Source organism: Astatotilapia calliptera, chromosome 11 (genome assembly GCF_964374335.1).
Source record: "Astatotilapia calliptera chromosome 11, fAstCal68.1, whole genome shotgun sequence".
Classification (NCBI taxonomy): Eukaryota; Metazoa; Chordata; class Actinopteri; order Cichliformes; family Cichlidae; genus Astatotilapia; species Astatotilapia calliptera.
The window spans coordinates 36,730,482-36,751,142 of record NC_137432.1 but is presented as its reverse complement, the minus strand read 5'-3'; the positions used below and the strand labels follow the sequence as shown (position 1 = coordinate 36,751,142).

Below are 20,661 nucleotides of genomic sequence, written 5' to 3'. Positions count from 1 at the left end.
GAGTGAAATGTCCCTTTAAGAAAGAACAAGTTGAAATGCAGTTTAAAATAACAAGAACTGCAGACTGAACTTATTTGGATCAGAGTTTTTAATCCTCTTGAGTTAAAAGGCAAAAAATGGGGGGAAAAAAAAATGTCTCAGTTCCCGACCAACAATACGAGACATGTAAACATTAAAGATGGTTGAAAATAATTCCAGAAAAATAGAAAGCGAGACAAAGAAAAATGGAAAATTAAAACCGTTAAAAACATTTCTTTGGTTGCACGTTTCCACTTAACAAAGCGTGACATCAGCACTGTAAACAGCAACTAGGCAGTTCTGTACTAAGGAAAAAGATGAATACAAGACGCCACCATAAAGAGTTTTAAAGATTATAATTAGCCCGCCCCCCCCGAAAAAAACAAACACCTTTTAAAGCGATATTGTGCCCGCTCCTGTCCTAAAGGACAATGACACCATTCAGAGATGTTCCCGCTGCATGAAATGATCTCACTGCGTAAACCCGTTACATTCAAAATCACATTTATACAGTAATCTGCTCGTATCTGAATCAAGTATTAAACATCCAGCCACAAGAGGACACACCAAACATTTCCCCTTCCAGAAAACAATCACACCGTCTCACTCACTCCACAGAGAAAAGTAGCTTCTTTCCTTCAAGTCTCATTAATCTGCAAGGATAAATATAAATAGACTTAATGTACACCAAGATAAATATGCTCAGGAGGCAGAAAGGAGGTGCGGAAAGTGCAAAGTGCTCCTCCGTCTTTGTGCAGTGAGTTTGCATGGCGTCGGTGCAGTGTGTCAGCCCGGCTCCTCCTCCATCACAGTGTGTGTTTGACGGCCGTCAAAGGCTCACGTTTGTTCTGCAGGTTCTGCTGCAGCTCTCTGAACAGATGGTCCCGCTCCTCAGCATCCAAAAGGATTTGCTTTAAAAAGAAGAGCACTCATAAGTACAGCGAGTTCATTGTTAGTTCTGTACTCCTCCTACTGCGAACAACAACACTGAAGACAACTTAACCAAGAAGTAATATTTGAATTCAAGTGGCAAGCAAAAAACAAAAACCACCTGTCTGAGCTTAACAATTCTTCTCGCGGTTTGGAAACACGAACAGAAAGGTTCATAAGTTCGAGAAGTTCCTAAATTAGTGCAGTGTTTCCATATTTTCTGTGATATTTTGATCAAAACAAAGCCTAAAGAACGCAACAAAGAACAGATTCTTTACTGCAGTCGTGTGAGGAGTCTATCAGCAGCAGATGTAAGCAGCAGTGCTTTCCACTACAAGTCTTAGGCCCTGTATCAGGTGCTCTGTCTTCACATACATGACAGCAAGGATACACACAAACACTGGCACTCACTCACTTCTTATTATTTGCCCAACAATAAATATTAAAGAAACATCAAGTATCGGTATTATTATCAAAGAGAGCAGATGGGGCACTCAAAGGATCCTGAACAGAAATCTATGGGTGGATTCAACAAACATGGCCTCCAATCAAGCTGCCAGGTGCATAAAGTGGTTCAGCGCTCTCATTGGCTGAGCAAAAACGCTGACACTGTTGGTACTGAGCTGTTAATGAAGCTCAAATGTTCTGAGACACTGGCATGTGCAGCACAAGTGCATCTTCCTGGGGATGAAAAGCTTTTTAATATTTATTTTGACACAGATGCAAAATATTTTAAAGCTTTTGTTATTATTTGAGGCGTTCAGAGTAGCTGCCTAAAATGCTGCAGAGTGGCACGAATTGCTTCTTTACCTCGATGAGTTTGTCCCTCTTCTCCAGGCTGTCCCTGAGTCTCCTCTCGCCCCGCTCTCTGTCCTCCCTGTCGTTCTGCAGCGCTCGGTCCGCCTCCTTCTTCTTCTTCTCCTTCTCCCTCAGCTCCTGCCGAGCGTCTCTGAGCTGAGCCGTCAGAGAGGACACCGTCCGACTGTGACTCTCCTGCTGACTCTGGAGAAAAAGCAGAATGAACGGCTCAGATTTGTTGTGGCTGTGATGTGGAGCTTTAGGGTCACAAACAGGAGGCAGCTTATGGCGATGATTTCATTTTAAATTTCAGTGTGGTTTTCCAGCCAGCACTGATTAGAAGCAATTTCTAAAAAACGAAGCACCACATTGTTTTGGAAGAGCAGCATTTTTACTGGTTAGATTATTAAGTTATTCCATTTTTTAAATTTCCTGTCATTTCTGTAAATCACTTGCTCTAACCTGTAGGAAAGGTACATTCAAAAGAAGTTTAACCGCTCGATCAGAGAAGCTAGGACTTAATTATCTTTCACATTATTTTTGATACATTAAAAAGTTTACAATTTAATATTTTTCCCTGTATTTTCAAAAGTTTCTGTCTTATAATCTATTATAAACTATGAATGTGTGTTTGAATGCAGACTTATTAGGTAAAAGTGGAAATTCATCACAAACTCAGCGGCTTTTTGCTTTTTCAGTTTTCTAATTAACTTGAAATAATTAACTCGTGTGGCCGGGCTAATCTCCCACCTGCACCATGTCCTGGTATTCCTGCAGGGTCGTTGTAAGCTTGGTGACCTCCTGGCACAAGGTGGCGCTGCTTTCCTCTTGATCCTTCAACATAGCTGCCAGTTCAGCCCCGCCCCCCCCTGACTGCTGGCCAGTCACAGAATCTGAGAGAGCCTGGAAGAAAATGACACGTTTCTACTTACTGAAGTCAGTATTTACTGACAAACCTCAGCTTAGCTGTACAGAGGGAGGAATGCAGAGTTCATCCAGTCACACAGAGGAAAAAAAAACCACATGTCATATCCTAATAATACAAGAGACATGGCACTAAAAAGATCCTGACTTTAAATCTGGGGGAGAATACAGAAACATAAAAATGCTGATAGAAGTAAAACTTGCAGGGGAACCTTTCTAACTAGTTTTAATCACATCTGACTGATGCTCCTCATAGAAGCAGCTTTGGTTATTAGTCAAAGTTAACTCAGATAACTGCCCACCAGTGCATGGAGGCATTGCCCAGCGTTTCCCGGGGACTAAATAAGCACACAGACAGGCTCATAATTATACTGTTAGCACACTAATGACTGGTGGGTGTGTTTGTGTTCATGTGCATGTGCATGCTAAATACAGGCGAAGCTTTTTCATTATAGTGATTAAATTCAATAAATTCAATTCATAATCTAATTCTAACCCAGAGAAACCAATCTAGCTCACTTTCTAGATTTGCTGATGCTACTGCAGGTTCATTCTGTCTGTGCACAATGACTTCCTGTCTAGTGCCAGGCTGTTCCTGTCTCTCTGCATAAAGCTCCAACAAACCTTCAATAAAGAGATGTGAGATTTGCTCTCAAAGCACTGAAGCATCAGCAGACTACAGCGAGCCTCAACAGTTAAGGAGGGCGCGGCTACTTTAGGGGTTTTTCTGCCCTGCTTCTGTGAGTGCTGTGCAAAAACATTTATATATCTCGTGTTTTACGGCCACAGGACAGTAAAAGGAGAAGCTTCAAAGAGGTTTGTTTGGCTGCAGGTGTATTACCTCCATCCCTTTCTCCAGTTGCTCTTTGAAGGTGCGGATGAGAGCCTCCTTCTCCTGCAGGACAGCAGTGAGGGCCCCGTCTCTCTGCCTCCACAATTCCCTCTCTTTCTCCACCTCCTTCAGCAGTTGCTCCTTCTCTCCCAGAGCCACCCGCAGGTCCTGAGTCAAAAACAGAGAGCTTCAAGTACATGTAGCACGACTAAAGTGCTGAGCGTGCAGTTGTGTTTTGCGTTTAATTGAGAGTATTTGAATTAAATAAAGTAACCAAATAAACAGATCAGTATGTGTGCAATGTATGAATGAGCATGCCTGCAAAATAAACAGCATGAGAGGAGCTGACAGGATTGTTTTATATTCCCCGAGTTGTCCTGCATCTCTAACCTCGTATCAAAAAGAAATAGAGGCACAGCCAAACAGGAGACCACCCGTGTGGCAGTGTGTGGTCTTACACTGATGATGTCCTGGTTGCACTGCAGCACAGTGTTGAGGGTGTCCAAGTCTCTCTCTCGGTCTCGTCCAGCCTTCTTCAGAGCCTCGATCTCCTTCTCCATGCTCTTCTCTTTTTCAGTTATTTCAGACCTCAGAGCCTCCAGCGCAGCCTGAAGATCAGAAAATGAAACAATCAGCTTATCGACAGAAAATAAACATAATTTTGAACTCAATAAAAAGTGTCCATCACAGTACTTCCACCCTTTCAGGGACAAGAGAGCTCAGTTTGCTGACTATCAGCAAAAATGTGCCTGCTTGTGCCGACAACCGCCGTGCTTCAGTGAGCGGGTAACATGTGTCATCATAAGCAGAGCATGCTTTGCTTTAATGTCAACAATCAGCATGAGAATGACAGACAGCACAGCTCTAACCTTGTTGTCAGAGATAATCTCTCTCAAGTTCTCAGTCAGCTTGTTGGCCAGCTCAGTCCCTGCTCCCTCCTCCACACACAGCCTGCTGATCAGACTCGTGCACTCCTGGAAGACAGGAAATATCTGTCTGTGAACACATTCGTGATCAGGGAAGACATTTTACCTGCATTTTCTGGATGTTAAATGATTGAAATCCTTTCTAAACGAGGATTACAGCGAGCTTTTAAAGCAAAATACTACAGAGAGCTACAATACCCAGAGGCAATGACTTGATATGGATGCAAGTGAGAAGCAGGTACACGGACATGCTCAAATCTGTTTAAAACCACAACTCTCAGTGTTCAAGTGTAAAGAAGGCAGAGGTGTGGATCAACACAAAATGAAGTATAATGCTGAAAATGTCAGTTTTATGTTGGTTCTGCTGCTTTTACAGGACATGGTTCTCCTTTTGTAGCATATATTTACTGTCTTACTCAGTGGTTTCTGCATTAAACGGCTGAGGTAAGCAGACTTTGAGTGTTAGATGCAAAAATATAAAGTATGTGCATATTTTAAATGGAAGAGTTTCAGATTCAGATAAGGTTGGCAAAGAGAAATAAGCTGGAGCCAGCAGCTTGTTAGCCCAGCATAAAGACTGGAATAGAGAGAAAGAGCCAGTGTAAAGCTAGAGACGTGCAGTCTCTGTCCACAAGCACATGTAAAACCAACTAATTATATCATCATATTATCATTGTCCACATAAAATACTAAAACGATTAAAAGATTGTAACTGAAAAGCTCCATCCTATTACATTATCCTTAACCATAAATGTCAATATTTTCTTTAATAGTCTCCATGATCCTCCAGTAACCTTCAGGTAAGAAAAACTTTCTGCTAGGTGAGCCCGGTTTTGTTTTGTGTTTTTGTGAGTCCACAAATTTTCCTGCTGTTAATCATCAACATGACAAGTAGCTACAAACACCGGCAGTCGTGATGAAAGCTTTCTCCGATCACTCGTGAACACACAGATTTGGCACTGCCACTTTAAACGTACAGCAGCTTCACAGAAAAACAACATTCCAGAGAGCTTTCGAGTCGGAGCCTCAGCAGCAGCAGCTCGAGCTGCCGCAACGCTTTCCACCTCACCCACCTGGATCAGACTGTGCAGGGAGAGGCCGAGGCTCTGCAGCAGGGAGCTGCCAGCCGCCTCCTCCTGGACCAGCTGGAGGAAAGAGAAAAAACAGCTTCATTCAAAAGCCACAGAGGAGCCATGGAACAGCTCAGACTCCAGTACCTCATCAGAGAGTTTAAAGACGACCATTTCCATTATTGATTATTTTTTTGTGCGTTTGAAATGGTATTGGCTCAGAGTTTACCTACTTTTAAAAATTAATTTTAAAAAAGAGAAGCCAATTTTTTTTTAAATTTGAGAACTTATACGTATTAAATATTTAAAGTATTTACTTAATAGGAAAATAATAATTACAAGATTTTCTACAGAGTAATCCCTGAAAATTCTCAGCATTGTTTAAACAGTGATTACAACTATTCCAACCTGCTGTGTGATAACTCATAAAACATTTAATAAATATATTTAAATATGCTCAGAACAAGCACTTTAGTCCTTTTTATTATTTCATTTCTGTAAGGATCCATTTAATTTAATACTTTGCAGCTTTGTTTCGGTTTTTTTTTTTTTCTTTTTGCAAATCCCCAAAACTTAGAAATTAAATACCAAATTTTCCAAAGAGAAAAAAGCTCTTCATTTGTTGATCTGTAACCACCCAACACTGCTTTAAAACTGAAAAGTTTCAATATAATGTGATGAAGAGGCCATGAGAAAATAGGTGGCTGTTGTGACTGTATTCATTTATGTTTCAGTTCAGCCCATTTCTTACAGTTACAAGCCAGAAGCAGCAGGAGGCAGTTTTCAGCTTTTTAATGGAACATAAAAAAAGCATTCATCTGTTCATGAGGAAAATTCTTCCCTCAAGAGCTGCTGGAGATCAAAGAAAGCTAAAAGAGAGCGAGTACTGAATTTAAAAACATCAGTTTCCTGGAAAGAGAACAAAAACAAAATAAACTAACTGCTCGGGGATAAATTAGTAACTTAAATGTCAGTTACTGCACGTTTAAACCTGCTGCTGTTTTCAGAGATTTCACATTAATTATTAATAATGTTCACCATGTGAACACAGCAGCCTCGCTGTGACAGGTCATGAGGCCGGTTAATGATATCCTCTATCATAAGACTACCGAGCCCGGGGCAAACTCCACCGGTCGGGGAAGATTCCAGTGAGAGGCTGTGAGTGTGTTTGTGTTGTGCGTGTCTTTATGTGCACCTGAAAATGAGGAAATGTAGACACACCCTGCACAGATACAAAACCAACCACCCAACCTCCATTCCTTTCATAATGCTATATTTGTACTCGGTCAACACTCGCAGGGTGGCTCACGGAGCTGTTTGCACATGTGACAGAGGAGCTGCTGTGTCACTCTGCTGCAATAAACCTGTTTTTCTTCTTAGAAATAAAAGGCTGGAGACATTTACCTCGTGTGACAGCGGATAAAAATAACTCTGTGGTAATAAATAAATATCTCTTAAATCACAATATCAGCAGCATCTCCGTTCAGTTTACCCTTCAAGCTAGTCTAGATACCAGTAGTTAGTAAATCTGGCCTTTGGACTACCGAAGCCTAGAATGAGATGTTTTCACCTCCCACCTGGCTTTGCTTTTGCTTTCATATCCACAAGAGAAATGATGGCAATCAGAAAACTCTGTGTGATGCCACTGTGACATTACCCACTGTGACATCCCAATCTGAAGCTGCACCTTTTAAATTTTGACTGTTGCCATCTTTTTGTTTGTTTTTTTCAACTCGGACATTATGAATTCCGAAGACACCGATGACCCACTTCATCATCCATGTGAATTAAAGTAGGACCATGTTACGGTCCTACCATAATTTATCAAATGAACATGATGCTGCGTTATAAAGGACTATCAAATGAGCGTGTCAGATCAATGAGGTCACAAACTGAGTGAGAAGTAGGACAGTTTTCTTAGAGGCCCTGCCGACCAGTTTTTCAAACTGAAAACTGGATTCATTTTATTATTCAACATCTAAAGAACAAACTGAAAGCTTACAGGGGCCCAGTCTTGTGATCCGTTGACTTCCACTTGTTTGCTTCTCCCATGTTTCAGCTCAGCCTCCAGGGTCCTGATGCGGGATGCAGCTTGGTCAAGTTGGCCTTTTAGGTGCCGGATACCATGATGAACTCTAGCAGCAGTCTTCTAAAATAAAATAAAAAAGCCTCACAATAAACACGGTGTGGGCTATTATGCAATACACAAAGAAAAGTAACGCGTGTAATTCTAATCATGTTGGATGTTTGGACAAGCTGCAGCTGTTCCTGGATAAACTATTGCAGCCACGGTCAATATTTACAGCTACTAGCACACATGGCAACTGCTCAAAGTTCATCCAGGCCTGCATGATCTTCTACAGCACACTCACCTCACGGTGAAGAGGCATGAACTCATCCCTCAGCAATGTTAGGACATCCCCATTCTCTTCATCCCCTCCGTTCTCCACATCCCTAAAGTTCAGCACCCTGGTCACTGTGGGTGATGCAGTCTCCTCGATTTTTCCCAGGTACCTCCCATCCCTTTTGCCCAGAACGGGGATTTTACTTCCTGACGGAGAACTGACCGGCTTCCCTCCAATACTTCTCAGCTCTCTCAGCATGAAGTTGACTGACTGATCACTTGCTGAATCAAAGGGGTCATTCCCGTCCAGAGAATCAAGAGACTGAATGGACTCCGTGTGGGAAGGAGCTCGTAACGAGAGACTGGACCCTGCCAGGGAGGCTGGGCTGGAGTTGACGGATGGCACCCTCTGCCAGTGGAGGGGCACGCTCTGGGATCTATCCTGGGACAACGGGGAGAAGGGCTGGAAAGGCATGTGACGAGGAACCCCACAAACTGACTCGTAATCAGAGTCGGACACCCGTAAGGAATCGCAACCTTCGCACCCCTTCCCTTTTCTGCATCTTTTCCCCGTTCTGATAAAATACGGACACGTGTCCCACTTCTCTGACCAGCACTCGTACTCTGAAAGCGCCATATTCTCCTTGAGCATCTCCCTGTAGCCTTCCTTCTCCACCTCTCCTTCCTCCTCGCTGGTGCTGCTCCTGCTCTGAAAGTCCTGCAGATGCCTGTGGCAGTAGTTTTGGCGCACCCACTGTCTGATTTTGTCCCTCTCATGCGTCAGCTTCTGAAGGCGCTCAGACGAAAGCACCCTCACCCTGGCTATGACCGTGTCAAACTTGAACACGCGTTCTAGCAGGCACACGCATTTGCCACATACAAACTCCCCCTGCCCGCCGCCCCGTGGTACAGACTGCCCCAGTATGTGGGTCAACACCGTGAGCAGATCCACGCTCTTGGAGGGGGAGCTCACGGACATCAGGGACTTGGAGAGAGAAACGGAGGAACCAAGAGATAACGTGCTGCCTGTGAAGAGAAACAAAATGTTTACTTTTACACTATTACAATATGTTAAGCATTTTTTAAGCTCTATACTCACCCCAGGAGCTGCTCTGTGATGACTGGGACCGGCTCCCTCCTCTCAACGACCCTGTTGGGGTCTGAGGCTGACCAGTTTTCTTATTCTGGCCCCCAAACAGCCACCGCCGTTGGTTTCCCTGGAGAGCTCCGCCACATATTTGGCACTGGTCCTTTTTACTTCTGGAGGACATCTTGGACAGATGGACTTCTTCCCCTTGTTGTCCAATAGATGAGGAAACTGTAAATTAAAGCAGAATTTAGCTCAAATGTTTCATACAGACACTGATGGAAATTCTCATCATTTACTACTGACGGCCTGGTGTTGTGAACACTGTATGATCAATATTAGGCAGAACAAAGTTTGCTTTTGAACTACACACATAAGCTGGATCCATTTCCTTTTTGGCCTGGAGGGCAAAAATTCCAAGATTTTCAAACACAATTTTGGATTTTGATTGATCAGACCACAGGAAGCTTTTACTTCCACCCACTCCATCACAAACGAGGCCCAGAGAGGGCTGCTGGGGTTCTGGCCTCTTTTTGTTTTCTTTTGTTTTGCTTGGTGGAGTTCTAACTTCCATTTATGGTTCCAGCACTGGTCTGTTGTAAGCCCACAAAGTGATTTCCACTACAGAACCATGTGTGTTTTAATGTAATTGCAGCTTGAGGATCCAAACATAACACACATTAGTATTTTTCCACCCTTGTTCCTTGTGTAGAGAAGTTTTTTCTCTATTCTCCAATTCTTTATTTGATATATATCATTTTCACACATCTCAACATTTCTGGAAACAGGGTTGTGCATTTTTATGATGTTTGGATTTACATAACGAGGAGACGCTCAAGCTGGTTTCTTTGTGTCAACAGAAAATTATTATGTTAGTGTACTTTGAGGGCTCTGCAGATTACCGTCTTCTTCTTTGGCTTCCTCCTCTGTCACACCCTCTGCTTGTCCTCCATCACTACATCCATAAATGCCTGGCAGCTCTAGCTTCAACATCCTTTCTCCATCATATCCACCATCCCTCCCGTGCACGTCTAAGCCACCTCAGCCTCGTCTCTCTAACTTTGTTTCAAAAATGCTCGACCTGAGCCGTCGCTCCCAATGACAGCTTTAACACCTTCAACTCCGCCACCAGCTCAGCGCCACCGTCTCACAGCAGGTCTCCCTACCATATCGTAAAACCTTCCCTTTCTCTCTGCCTGCTATCCTTCAGTCACAAATCACCCTGACGCCCGTCTCCACCCACTCCACCCTGCCTGCATTCTCAACAACAGGTATTTAAACAGCTACTTTTATTGTCTCTGCTCCTTGCATGTTCACCACACCACCTAAATCCCGCTCCTTCACACACGTATTCGGTTTTGGTTCAATTGACCTTCACTCCTCTTCTGTCCACAGCATACCTCCACCTACTCCAACTACAGGTCACAGTGTTGTCTGACAACATGATGCAGAGACTTCTGCCTTACCTCACCTGTCAACCTTTGACCCTCTCTTCTTTATGCTTCTCCATCAACACTCTCAAAGTAAACATCAGGTGTGTGGAGCTCTTTCTCAGAATGAAGCCGCACTGATGCTCACTGTTCCTCACCTCTCTTCTTAACCTAGCTTCAACAATTCTTTCCCATATCTCTAGTGTGTGGCTCATCATCTTCATCCTTCTGTTACTACAACTTTGCACATCAACCTTATTGTTGAAATGGATGAGTAGATCCAAGATTCTGTTGAACAATCTGATTAGAAACTTAACTGCTGTCTCTGACATCACCATAGCTCCACAGGTTTGTCATCGGGGCAAACCACCTTTACACTCTTCATAGCTGCCCTCACTTTCTTTTAATCCTCTGCACTTCCTCATTCTCTAGCTTTCCTCCATCCATCCTAGTAACCCTCCTCTCTTTCTCCTTTTCTTCAGTCATCAGCTCCTCAAAGTACTTCTTCCATCTTCCTAGCACACTCTCTTAAAATGTTATGAAAGCTCCATCTCTATTCTGAATCACTCTAGCCTGCTGCACATCCTTTCTAGCTTGACTTCTCTGCCTAGCCAACCATTACAAGTCCTTATCTCCTTCCTTAGTGTTCAGCCTCAAACAAAACTTACTTTTCCTTTGCTGTACACTTTAGTACTTCTGTCTACAGACTTCATCTCCCTGACTATACCATTTTTTCGTCGAATACCTTCTTGTACTTCCTCATTCCACCACCAAGTCTTCTTGTCCTCAGCCCTCTGCCCAGAGGATAGGCCAAAGAAACTTCTGCTGTGCTTCCTCAGTCATTTGGTAACTCTTTCCTATCACCCAGGGCCTGTGCCAGCTCCACACTGAATCATCTTCCACCATTTAATCCTTGCCTCTGCCTTCATTTGCTTTCTCTTCTTCATTTTCAAAGCCATCCTACAGCCTGCAGACACCCAATCCTGCCCAGCTACATTCTGTCTTTCCGACTGTTCCTTTTGCATAAGATATACTCCCCCACTGTTGCATAAAGCCTTCTGTCTTGATGAAATGTTCACTTTAGCCATGTCCAGCCTTTTGGCACAAACTACTACCATCACCATACCTACCAACACCTATTCATCTACAAGTTCACTCCAATCGTCATTCTTCCCCTGGGGATCCTCCCTGCAGATTACGTATATTGATCTAGTTCCACTATCACAGTGGCATACTAGCTTACTGAGAAGGTAATGAATTTCTTCTGGTACAACATTCATCATAGGCAACAGTGTTCCTGACTTAAAGTTTAAATGGATGGCTGAGAATTGTCTGTATTTTCCAGCTGCCTTCACACTTAGCACGACTCGTTCTGACATTATCAGCAGCCTGACTGGTGCTCTGATTTACAGCTTTCTGTTCCCTCCGTGGATGTTTTGAGCCCTGTGCTGTCTGCAGCTACAGGCTGTTTACAGTAGCTCCCCACAGGGCGGGACACGTCGACCTTGAGCCACGCTGACAGTGAAGTGCAGCCAGACTGTCGATGAATGAATCTGTCTTTCCAGCTTTCAGTCCCTCCGAGCGGCTTTCGCCCTTCGAAGGGCGCTCAGCTGTTTTAAACCCCAGCCTGTCCCGTCCCGCAACATGTTTCCAAAAAGGAAACCCATCCCCATCTAGTGGAAAACATTTCAACTCCGTCTATCTGCCTCTATTTTAAGCTACCGAGGTCTAGAGATTGAACGTGAAAGCAGCGTAGTTGATCCAGCACGAGACAAATCCACGGGGAAGTTTTCGAATCGGTGTCAACTTACGCTGAAAGTCCTGCGGGCCTCTCAGAGGGAGGAAGGTTTGAAAGAGCCGGCGGAAAGCTTCATGGTCGCGACAGAAAGAAAGAAGCAGGAGACACAAAAGATTTCCAACCAGAAAAATCTCCACCGGGAACTGAGCCGGAGCTGCGTTGCAACACACCGGAGAGGAGGAGGAGAGGTGGGTGTCACCTTAGTGACGTCACCGTCATACCTGTTAAAGAGCAACAGCTGGAGCGAGTCAGTAAAGATCGTTACTGCTCTCGTGTGGCTCTGCGCTGACTCGTAGGCCCACTACCACGCCTGCTTTCACTAATGTAATGAGACACGCAATCGGCCTTTCTGTTATGGAAGCTTTTTTAATTTTCGCATTATGTACTTTTCATATGAAAAGTAGGCTACATAATGCTAAAATTAATTTTTTTTTTAAATGTGTTTTTATTTATATATTTAAGTAGTAGTAGTAGTGTTACACAATAAGTCGATGTAAAATCATTAATTATTACAGATCCACTTCTTGACTCTGACCTTTTTAGTAATTCAGCTGCAGGGTCAAATACTAAGTCATTTTTATGCTATTTTGTCACATAGAATCTAATCTGGATGTAAGAAATAATTATGAGGGGAAAACTGCGTATGGAAGATTAAATATATTGAATTTTTTCCTATAAAAATGAAATGAAAAATATATTAGCTAATCACAATTTAAAGTGAGACTGTGAATCAGTAACCCTTGTTGGAGAAAATGAATTGGATTAAGTGATTGATCACACTCCACCATGACGCTTTAATCTAATCATGAGTGAAGTGTCAGCAGTGGGACAAACTGTATGTAAAATCTAAGCCAGGTCAAAGAGCCGGTTTAGATTTTCACTGCTGTTTAACTAGAAAATATGTTGACTTACAATAACGACTTCAACTAGACGCTGGAGAAAAGTTTGGCAGAAGCATTATTTGCTGGTTTACATTCAAAAGTAATTAAGTCTCTATTCTTATGAGCAAACCTAAATTTGACAATCGTAGGTAGCGTCATAAATCTGCAGTTAAAGTCACAGAGAAGCATGAAAATATGAGAAATTTCTGAGAATGCATTTTAGAAAAAAGTTCATATAATAAAGTCATTCAGGTCATTAGCTGAACTGTACAGTCTGGGGGAACCAGACCAAGCATTGCAGAGATGCAAGTTTTCATGAAATATGTTAATGCAATAATGAAATACACCTCATGAAGAGGAAAATAGGAAATAGCTTTGATATAAATACATTGTTATAAATTACAATACAGTTCCACCAGAGGGCACTGAGTGATTAATCAGGAGCTCAGCTATGCATACAGCCGATTCTTCACCACCACGGGTGTGATACTGACAGCAAGCACACAGTGGACAGGAAGTCTCATTTAGTTATACTCTGTACTCCTGAGTATACTACTTCCTCTCTCCTTGTATATCTTGCTCACCTCCTGCCCTTACACCGCCATCTGAAGGTGCACGGAGCGGAAGTGAGGATGTACAGAATGAGAAATGAGAGCAGCAGCTACGCTCAATATTCAAGACATTTCCATGAAGGACTTCTCAAGGTACAAAAAAGGATCACAAAGTTTTGGCTGTGTACAAAATGCACTTTCTGTGAATCAGACAAAAACAACAGTTTAAAAGATGTTTCATAGATAGTTATTATCAACATAACACTGATCAGTGGAAAACGTTAAAACATTAAATAAGATGGCTTATAAAGAGATAGTTCATCATAACCTGAAAGCTGATTATAAATGCAACATATACACTTATATAAGCAAATCATGTTAATAAAATAAAAACCTTTTTAAAAATTTACAGCAGTCAGTTGTGCAGTATGAATAGTGCAGTAAGCACAAATCCTGCACATTTGCACAGACAGGAGTTAAATCATTGTTTTCTTTGATTGCACTAAAAGTATTCACATCTGGACGGACGTCCACGGTTTTACTGTTGGAGAGTTTTTATGTGAGCCACTTCTCCATGCAGTTCCTGAACACTGTGAAGTTGGAGTGCCAGGTTGTGTGCTTCACCCCCGAATGAACACACGTCACCAAGTCGCCACGTTGGTCCAGCGTCTTCAGCCCAAACGCATCGTTCAGGTAAAACTGAGAGAGCAGAAGGAAATGACATGATTCAAGTTGTGTTTTTGAATGAACACAGTGGAGGGTCTGCAGTGAAAATAGTAGAGATATTAAAAAATCCAAGTTTAGTTTAACACATTTGCAATAAAATACATTCAGCTAACATTTTATTCTCTACAAGAGAGCAGTCTAACACAGCAGTCCAGCAGGAGGAGCCTTTTTGAGTTGGTCTCTGTAACATCCTTTAGTTTTGAGTTCTTTCTTAAACTTCCTGTGCCTACTTCTGGTTTTCTTTGTGTGCTCATTCTCATTTCTCACATTTGTGCCCCTTCGATCCTCCTACCTGTTTATCCAGAAAACAATCTCATTACCCCATTTTGAAGAACGTCTCGATTCCTAAAACACGTCTGGTGACAGACAACAGAGGAGGCTTGCTGCAGGAGCTACGACTGAAGACGCACAGGCGCGTCCTTTTTCAAAAGCATTTTTTACCTGTGATGCATGATAGAGGTGTGATACACTGCTGGAACATGTTGGTGGGAGGAGAACTCCAAAATGAAGTATTCCTACCTTTGGAGCATCTGCACAAATTGTATGTTCTGTTCCCTGGCTGACTCCAGCCTCTGCCTTCCTCCTCTTCCTCCTCTGGCTCAGCTTTGAAACCTCTGCACCTAGCTCCACCCATCTCTCCCTTCATCTCTCCTCAGCAGACTGAGCCACCTTCCTTTCAGCCTCAATTCCACCACCACTCCCTCCCCATCAACCACCCTGAGTATTTTTATTTTGCTAATAAAATGATCTGTTCATCCTTAATTTCCTCCCTTCAACATTTGTGTGTGTGTGTTAAAGAAAATGTGTATAATATCCTGCCACACTTGCATGCTGTGAATGTCACTAAAAGTAGCTCTGCTATGAGATAATAAGATACAGCAGACAAATGATTCAGCTTTGCCACACATCCATCCATCTATTCTCAATTCATAAATAAAACATGGACTGTATAATGCAGCACAACTAAGAAACACCACCAATTTCCACAAAGCTGAATCAACACCTCTGTAACAGACTTAATATTATGTCAGTCATCAAGTGAAAACCTACAGCAGGACTGTGTTTTTAGCTACACCTCAATAAAAATGAAGTGTGTTGTACAGGCAGCACTTCAGTTTGCCACTAACCTCCTGCTTCTGCATTTCTACGACGTTTTCGCTGCTGTCATAGAATCCGAAGTGGCTGCACAGAAAAAAGGAAGCAGTTGTTTCAGGTAAAGATGTTTCATAACTTTTACCACAAACTGATCACTTTGCAAACACATCGAAGGCTCTGCTGGTAAAAATGTTGTTGTCTCCAAACCGAGTATCTTTACAGTTTTAGTATAGGATAGGATAGAATAGCCCTTTATTGTCATTGTACATGTATAACGAAATTGTGCGTGCTCCACATAACTGTTCTGGAATAAAGTTTTATTAGCAGACAGCAGGAATAAATAGCAATCAGAAGAAATGTGCACAAACATAAGAGAAAGGCACACATTTGAGAACAAAACAGTTGCAAAGTGCAAAGAAAAGACTTGGTCTGGCCTGAGTGATGAGGGTTACTCAGACCGTGGCTCAGAGCAGTGAGGTGAGTGGGGGGATGAATGGCTCAGGGGGAGGAACTGTTTGTGAGTCTGAAGGTGGGACCTGACTGACCTGAGTGCAACTGAATACAAATATTGTACTTTGAATCCAATATTGAAAAGGACCGACATGCATCTTAAGGTGACCGTCACATAAAGTGCTGCTTTGTGGCCCACAAGCAGCAGAATGCACTACAGGAAATTTTGTTCCTCCAAAATTCATGTCAGGATTTTTTCGATTGATTGAAAGCCAACAGAAGGAAATTGATGGGTCACTTTTTTTCAAACAGTCTCGTCAGTGTGACATAATGAGCCACCTCTCATTTATAAAATGTAAATGAAAGAGAACAAACAGTGTGTGCTGTAAAGCTGATGACAGTGAGACCTTGACTGCCACGGTGTGATGACACCATCATCCGGTCCTCCAATTAGCACCAACTTCTCGATTTGCAGGAAGTTTTCCCTCCACGCTGTGAAAGGAAAAGCCAAAGGCATGAACGTTTGTTTTCATGCTAACCAGTGCATATGATGACTAAACCAGATCCAATACCTGTCATGTCACTGTGAGGTCTTTCACCATTAAGGAGAGGCAGAAAGATGTTGTTCCGCAGGTAGCTGAGTCTTTGGTGAGGGTCTGTGGACAAAATATGTTTTATCTTTCAGTAAATGTGCAGACTGTCTTCAGTTAAATCTGAAGAACTCTTGTTTTCTCACCGTTCCAGTAGTCACAAATAGACACTTTTTGACCGAATTTGTTGTAGCAGATAAAATGCACATTCTTCTTTAAGGTTTTGTGGAATACCTTCTGCAGGTAGTCTGTGTCTGTGGAGTAAGAGGATAAGATCAAGTTCATCTTAAACATCCTGGCGAATAATGAGAAGTGTGTTAAAAAGCTCACATTCTTTAAATGTTGAAGCTTATGCAGACAAGTTTTTAAAAGCTCTCTGACCTCCGTACTGTCCAGCCAGTGGGGATGAAAGTGAAATGAAGGTGTGCACGTTGTGGTTGGGAGTCGTGGAGAGAAGTGCTCGACAAATTAGACCACCTTCATGGAAAAAAAGAGACTAAATATGAGTCTCAGCTTCAGAAATTTCTACCTTAAATTCATCAGTCCTCACTATTATGCAGTTTCTCTATATAACTACTGCGTACTACGATAGAGATGAACCAGCGGCTAGAAGTGGAAGAGTGTGATGTGTCGTATTTTTACCTAAACTTGCTTAAACCTAACCAATGAATAAAAGTTAAAACATGATAACAATAATTAATTTTAAAAAATTAAATCAATCACACAGACAAAGTAAAAGCTAAATTAAAAATTCAAAAAGTCCCAGTGGGATATAAACTATTGTCTCCTGGATGAAAATCCTCTAAATTATGACTTTACCACCTCTCCAAACTCTAAATGTGGACCTTCTTAGTCCCCAGAATTGGACCTTTATTTCTCAGTTGTCAGGTGGGCATCAACGCTATAAGACTATGTTTTTGTTATTTTTCTATCAAATCTGTTTTCCTATTAAATGTTTAAGTGTACGGCAGGAGCACCTTGTGAAAAGCACAGAAGATGGACACCATCAGGAGCATTTTTCATGATGGAGTTGAAGGACTGCCTGAAGTCTGGGACCTGCTTCCACAGCGGCTGCAGACTCAACAGGTCGTCGTACAAGTCGATCACTGTGACCTCAGTGCCTGGATGCACCTGAGAAGTGCAAAGAAATTGAAGTGGAAGTAAAACTTTTGGCACAATGAGGGGAAACATCAGCTGTCATAAATCTTCAGCCAGGTGCTCGAATGCAGAACTCTTAAGTCAAAACTGATCCTGAGGAAATGAAAGACACAGAGGAACAGAAATCGCTAACTGGAAACCATTTGCTGATTTTCACTTCACTGTTTTGTTTTATCTGATATGTTATCAAGTCCAATATCATTTTAAGTATTTTATTCCTACTTGAAATACAAAATTCTGCCTTGAACCTACAGTAGGATAGAAGCTCTTGATTTGCGTGTTGAACATTTGGTGGATTCAGGTACCGTTGAGGAAATACCAACCAGTTCAATTTACACACAAACAGATTGTTGTTTAACCAGGAAAGACCCACTGAGATTTATAATGTCCTTTACACGGCCAACCTGGACAACAACAGCACTAAAACACATGACACGTAAATCTTTACAGAGCATGAATTTTTATGTTGATCGAGATTATTAACCCTGTCATGCATGAATTATGAAAACCTCGATCCAGATTTTTAAGCATTTTTATTCATCTTTAGGAATTAAACATGAATAAAAACACTTAAGAAAAACTCTGATTGAGGTTGTCATAATTCATGCATGACAGGCTTAAATAAGAATAATTACAATGAAACACGTCATACATCTATAGTAACATAAAAGGACCAGTGGGTGGTGTGGAGTGACACATCAGTGTCCAGTGTAGAGGTTTATGTGCAAGTATGCCATCGACACTGACACAAATACAAGAAAACAGCCTTTGAATAGCTGTCACTGTAGTGACCACTATACATGAACGGGTTAACATATTATTAACATATAAGGTGAACAAAATTGGCCCCAGAATTGATCCCTGGGAAACACCTTCAACCACATCAAGGAAGCAAGAGGTGATGCGTTCAGCATTCACACACTTAGTTCTGTTGGAAAGATCATCTTTGAACCACTCACAGTTTTTGCTTCAATAGCTCATGATCTACAGTGTCAAAAGCCTTGGAAAAGTCCATGAAAAAGGCTGCACAGTGTTTCTGTGCAAAGCCTCAATAAAATCATTTAGTACTTTTAAGGCTGCTTGAACAGACTGAACACGTGATCTAATATCATGACTGATGAGATATTCCTTCCTATTGCTCACTTACAAGAGACACTTTGGGGGCTTTTCATTCGTCTTTGGAAAGGATCAAATAACAGTCGAGCGCACAACTGTAGTTTATATGGTTTTGGATGAATAATAACAAGCATAGAATCATAAGCACATTATCTGCCTGCTGCGGTGACAGAATACAGTCAGAACATCCCGTGCAAAAGATACTCGGAGCAAATCCAGTTTAAAAAGTAATCATTTCAAAGTCTTTTAACTTGAAATGTAAGTCAAAGAAGTAAATCTTTAAGCGTGATCACTGAGTTCTAATAACTAGTACTTAATGATCAGACTTACCCCCTTTTAGCATTGTTCTCTGTCAATCAACAGCTTGGCGGCTGGATCCCAGCATCCATAAGAGTGTGAGTGTTAGTTCGGTTAAAAGCACCTGAAAATGTTTTTAATGCTCAAATAGAACAGGAAAGCTCTGTGTGAGTACCAGTTTATTTATTATTAAAAAAAATAAAATAAAATCACTGTTGTGAACTGTAATGTTTGATAAAGTTGGCTTTAGTCGAAAAATATGCAGACTTGTTGCCCCAAAGTTACTGAAAGTCAACCGAGAAAATGATACAAACTTGTTTTGACTGCGTGTGCAAATGAGGACAAGCCTCGAACTTGAAAACACATTTTCATTATTTTATAATAAATATGTAAACATGCTTGTACGCAGTTTTTAGTACCGCTCTAGAGACAACGCAGGAAAACTGGTTTTAAATTTGAACAGCTACTCTGAACATGAACTTGGCCTGGAGACGTTAATCACTGAGCCCGAGTCCTGCGGTCCGTTAATAGCTAAACACTTCCACCAGAAACACATCCCCGAAAAACCAAAGTCTAAACGCAACCGTGGACACAACAGGACCGCCTTAAGACTCTAATATCGAACATTAACAGGCCCGTGAGTCTTTGTGCACATACAAGTTTGCACAAAACACATCAAAGTAAAGGCATCACCACAAGCACGAATAATACACCACTTTTAATTCCTGTGGTAAATAAAGCGGCTCTAACGCATTTGGAGCTGTTTTCGAGCCTTGTTGTTCTGCAGCAGAGATATAGCACGCTGTGCGCGGTCCTACCTTCTTTATGAACCTTGACAGGTTCTGGAACTGCTGTGGTCCATCAAAGATGCCATGCACGATGATGACTGGTTTATAGCTGTCCACGCAAACACCTGCGACCACCAGCAGCAGCAGCAGCAGCATCGGGCCACGCGACCCTGCGGCTACCCGTGGACACTTCATCTCCGCCCGGATACAGGTGAGAAGCAGTGCGGGGGGCTGTAGATGATCCCGAGGACTTTGACCTGAGGTGGTGTCGTTAATACGGCCGATGAGGGACTACGGCTCTCTTCATACTGACAACCAACCATACATGAGCGCGAGCTGCTTCCTCTTTATACACATGTATTTTTTCCACAGGCCACATCCGCTTTTACAGAATCACACCCCTTCAACATTCAACGGTCTGAACCCCATCGATAAAGCAAAAGTCTTTTCGACCTTTTACTCACTTATAATTAATTGGAGACAATTAAAAAAATGTTGCATTTTAATAAATGAAAGTTTTTTAATTTATATTTTCATCTGTTAGATGAACTCACAAATACACACAAGGCATACGTTAACATCACGTTGCTGCTCATCTCTTGCTTCTGTTCATGTGTTTGACTTCATGTTACAAGTGACGTGAACGTTTGTTTGTTTAAATTAAAGTTGTCTGTCTTAGCATTAAGTCTGTTGGTGGTGGTGATATTGTGTGTGTTAGACTGTTATTATAATAGCAGGAAGTTGGGGTGGATCAGTGGCTCAGCTAATATAACTTTATATTGACTCATCATGTACCACTTGTAAAAGCCGCGTGTTTTTGTCATGTTTAATTGTGATCAGAAACAATAAGCT

At 42.0% G+C, this 20,661-nt stretch overlaps 2 protein-coding genes and 1 long non-coding RNA gene across 3 annotated transcripts; 1 reads left to right on the top strand and 2 right to left on the bottom strand.

Annotated features, from left to right (window-relative positions):
* Window positions 1–70: 70 nt before the first annotated feature.
* On the bottom strand, window positions 71–12,345 carry LOC113031889 (uncharacterized). Its single transcript, XM_026184400.2, has 11 exons — window positions 12,171–12,345; window positions 8,942–9,160; window positions 7,871–8,868; window positions 7,501–7,647; window positions 5,502–5,573; window positions 4,372–4,476; window positions 3,961–4,110; window positions 3,512–3,670; window positions 2,497–2,649; window positions 1,759–1,950; window positions 71–929 (listed from the first exon to the last, which is right to left on the bottom strand). The coding sequence occupies exons 2-11, from the start codon at window positions 9,111–9,113 to the stop codon at window positions 825–827; spliced, it is 2,253 nt and encodes a 750-aa protein (XP_026040185.2). The 5' UTR covers window positions 9,114–9,160; window positions 12,171–12,345; the 3' UTR covers window positions 71–824.
* Window positions 12,346–13,251: 906 nt separating this feature from the next.
* LOC113031890 (lysosomal thioesterase PPT2-like) lies at window positions 13,252–20,140 on the bottom strand. Its single transcript, XM_080308540.1, has 8 exons — window positions 19,840–20,140; window positions 17,428–17,581; window positions 16,832–16,927; window positions 16,597–16,704; window positions 16,433–16,516; window positions 16,268–16,352; window positions 15,443–15,497; window positions 13,252–14,288 (listed from the first exon to the last, which is right to left on the bottom strand). Exons 1-8 carry the CDS (start codon window positions 20,002–20,004, stop codon window positions 14,145–14,147), a joined length of 891 nt encoding a protein of 296 aa, XP_080164666.1. The 5' UTR covers window positions 20,005–20,140; the 3' UTR covers window positions 13,252–14,144.
* Window positions 14,145–15,077, top strand: LOC113031891 (uncharacterized). Its single transcript, XR_003273819.2, has 2 exons — window positions 14,145–14,282; window positions 14,620–15,077. It is a non-coding gene; the product is annotated as an uncharacterized LOC113031891 (long non-coding RNA).
* Window positions 20,141–20,661: the final 521 nt, after the last annotated feature.

What these genes read in the sequence shown, in the direction of transcription:
- LOC113031890 (XM_080308540.1), bottom strand. Translation starts at nt 20,004, where the DNA reads ATGAAGTGTCCACGGGTAGCCGCAGGGTCGCGTGGCCCGATGCTGCTG. An exon ending in TGTCAAGGTTCATAAAGAAG is followed by an intron (nt 17,582 to 19,839) that starts GTAGGACCGCGC and finishes TGCACTTCTCAG; the next exon opens with GTGCATCCAGGCACTGAGGT. An exon ending in TAGAAATGCAGAAGCAGGAG is followed by an intron (nt 14,289 to 15,442) that starts GTTAGTGGCAAA and finishes CTGCTCTCTCAG; the next exon opens with TTTTACCTGAACGATGCGTT.
- LOC113031889 (XM_026184400.2), bottom strand. Translation starts at nt 9,113, where the DNA reads ATGTCCTCCAGAAGTAAAAAGGACCAGTGCCAAATATGTGGCGGAGCT. An exon ending in TCATGCCTCTTCACCGTGAG is followed by an intron (nt 7,648 to 7,870) that starts GTGAGTGTGCTG and finishes ATTTTATTTTAG; the next exon opens with AAGACTGCTGCTAGAGTTCA. An exon ending in GATCACAAGACTGGGCCCCT is followed by an intron (nt 5,574 to 7,500) that starts GTAAGCTTTCAG and finishes TCTTTCCTCCAG; the next exon opens with CTGGTCCAGGAGGAGGCGGC.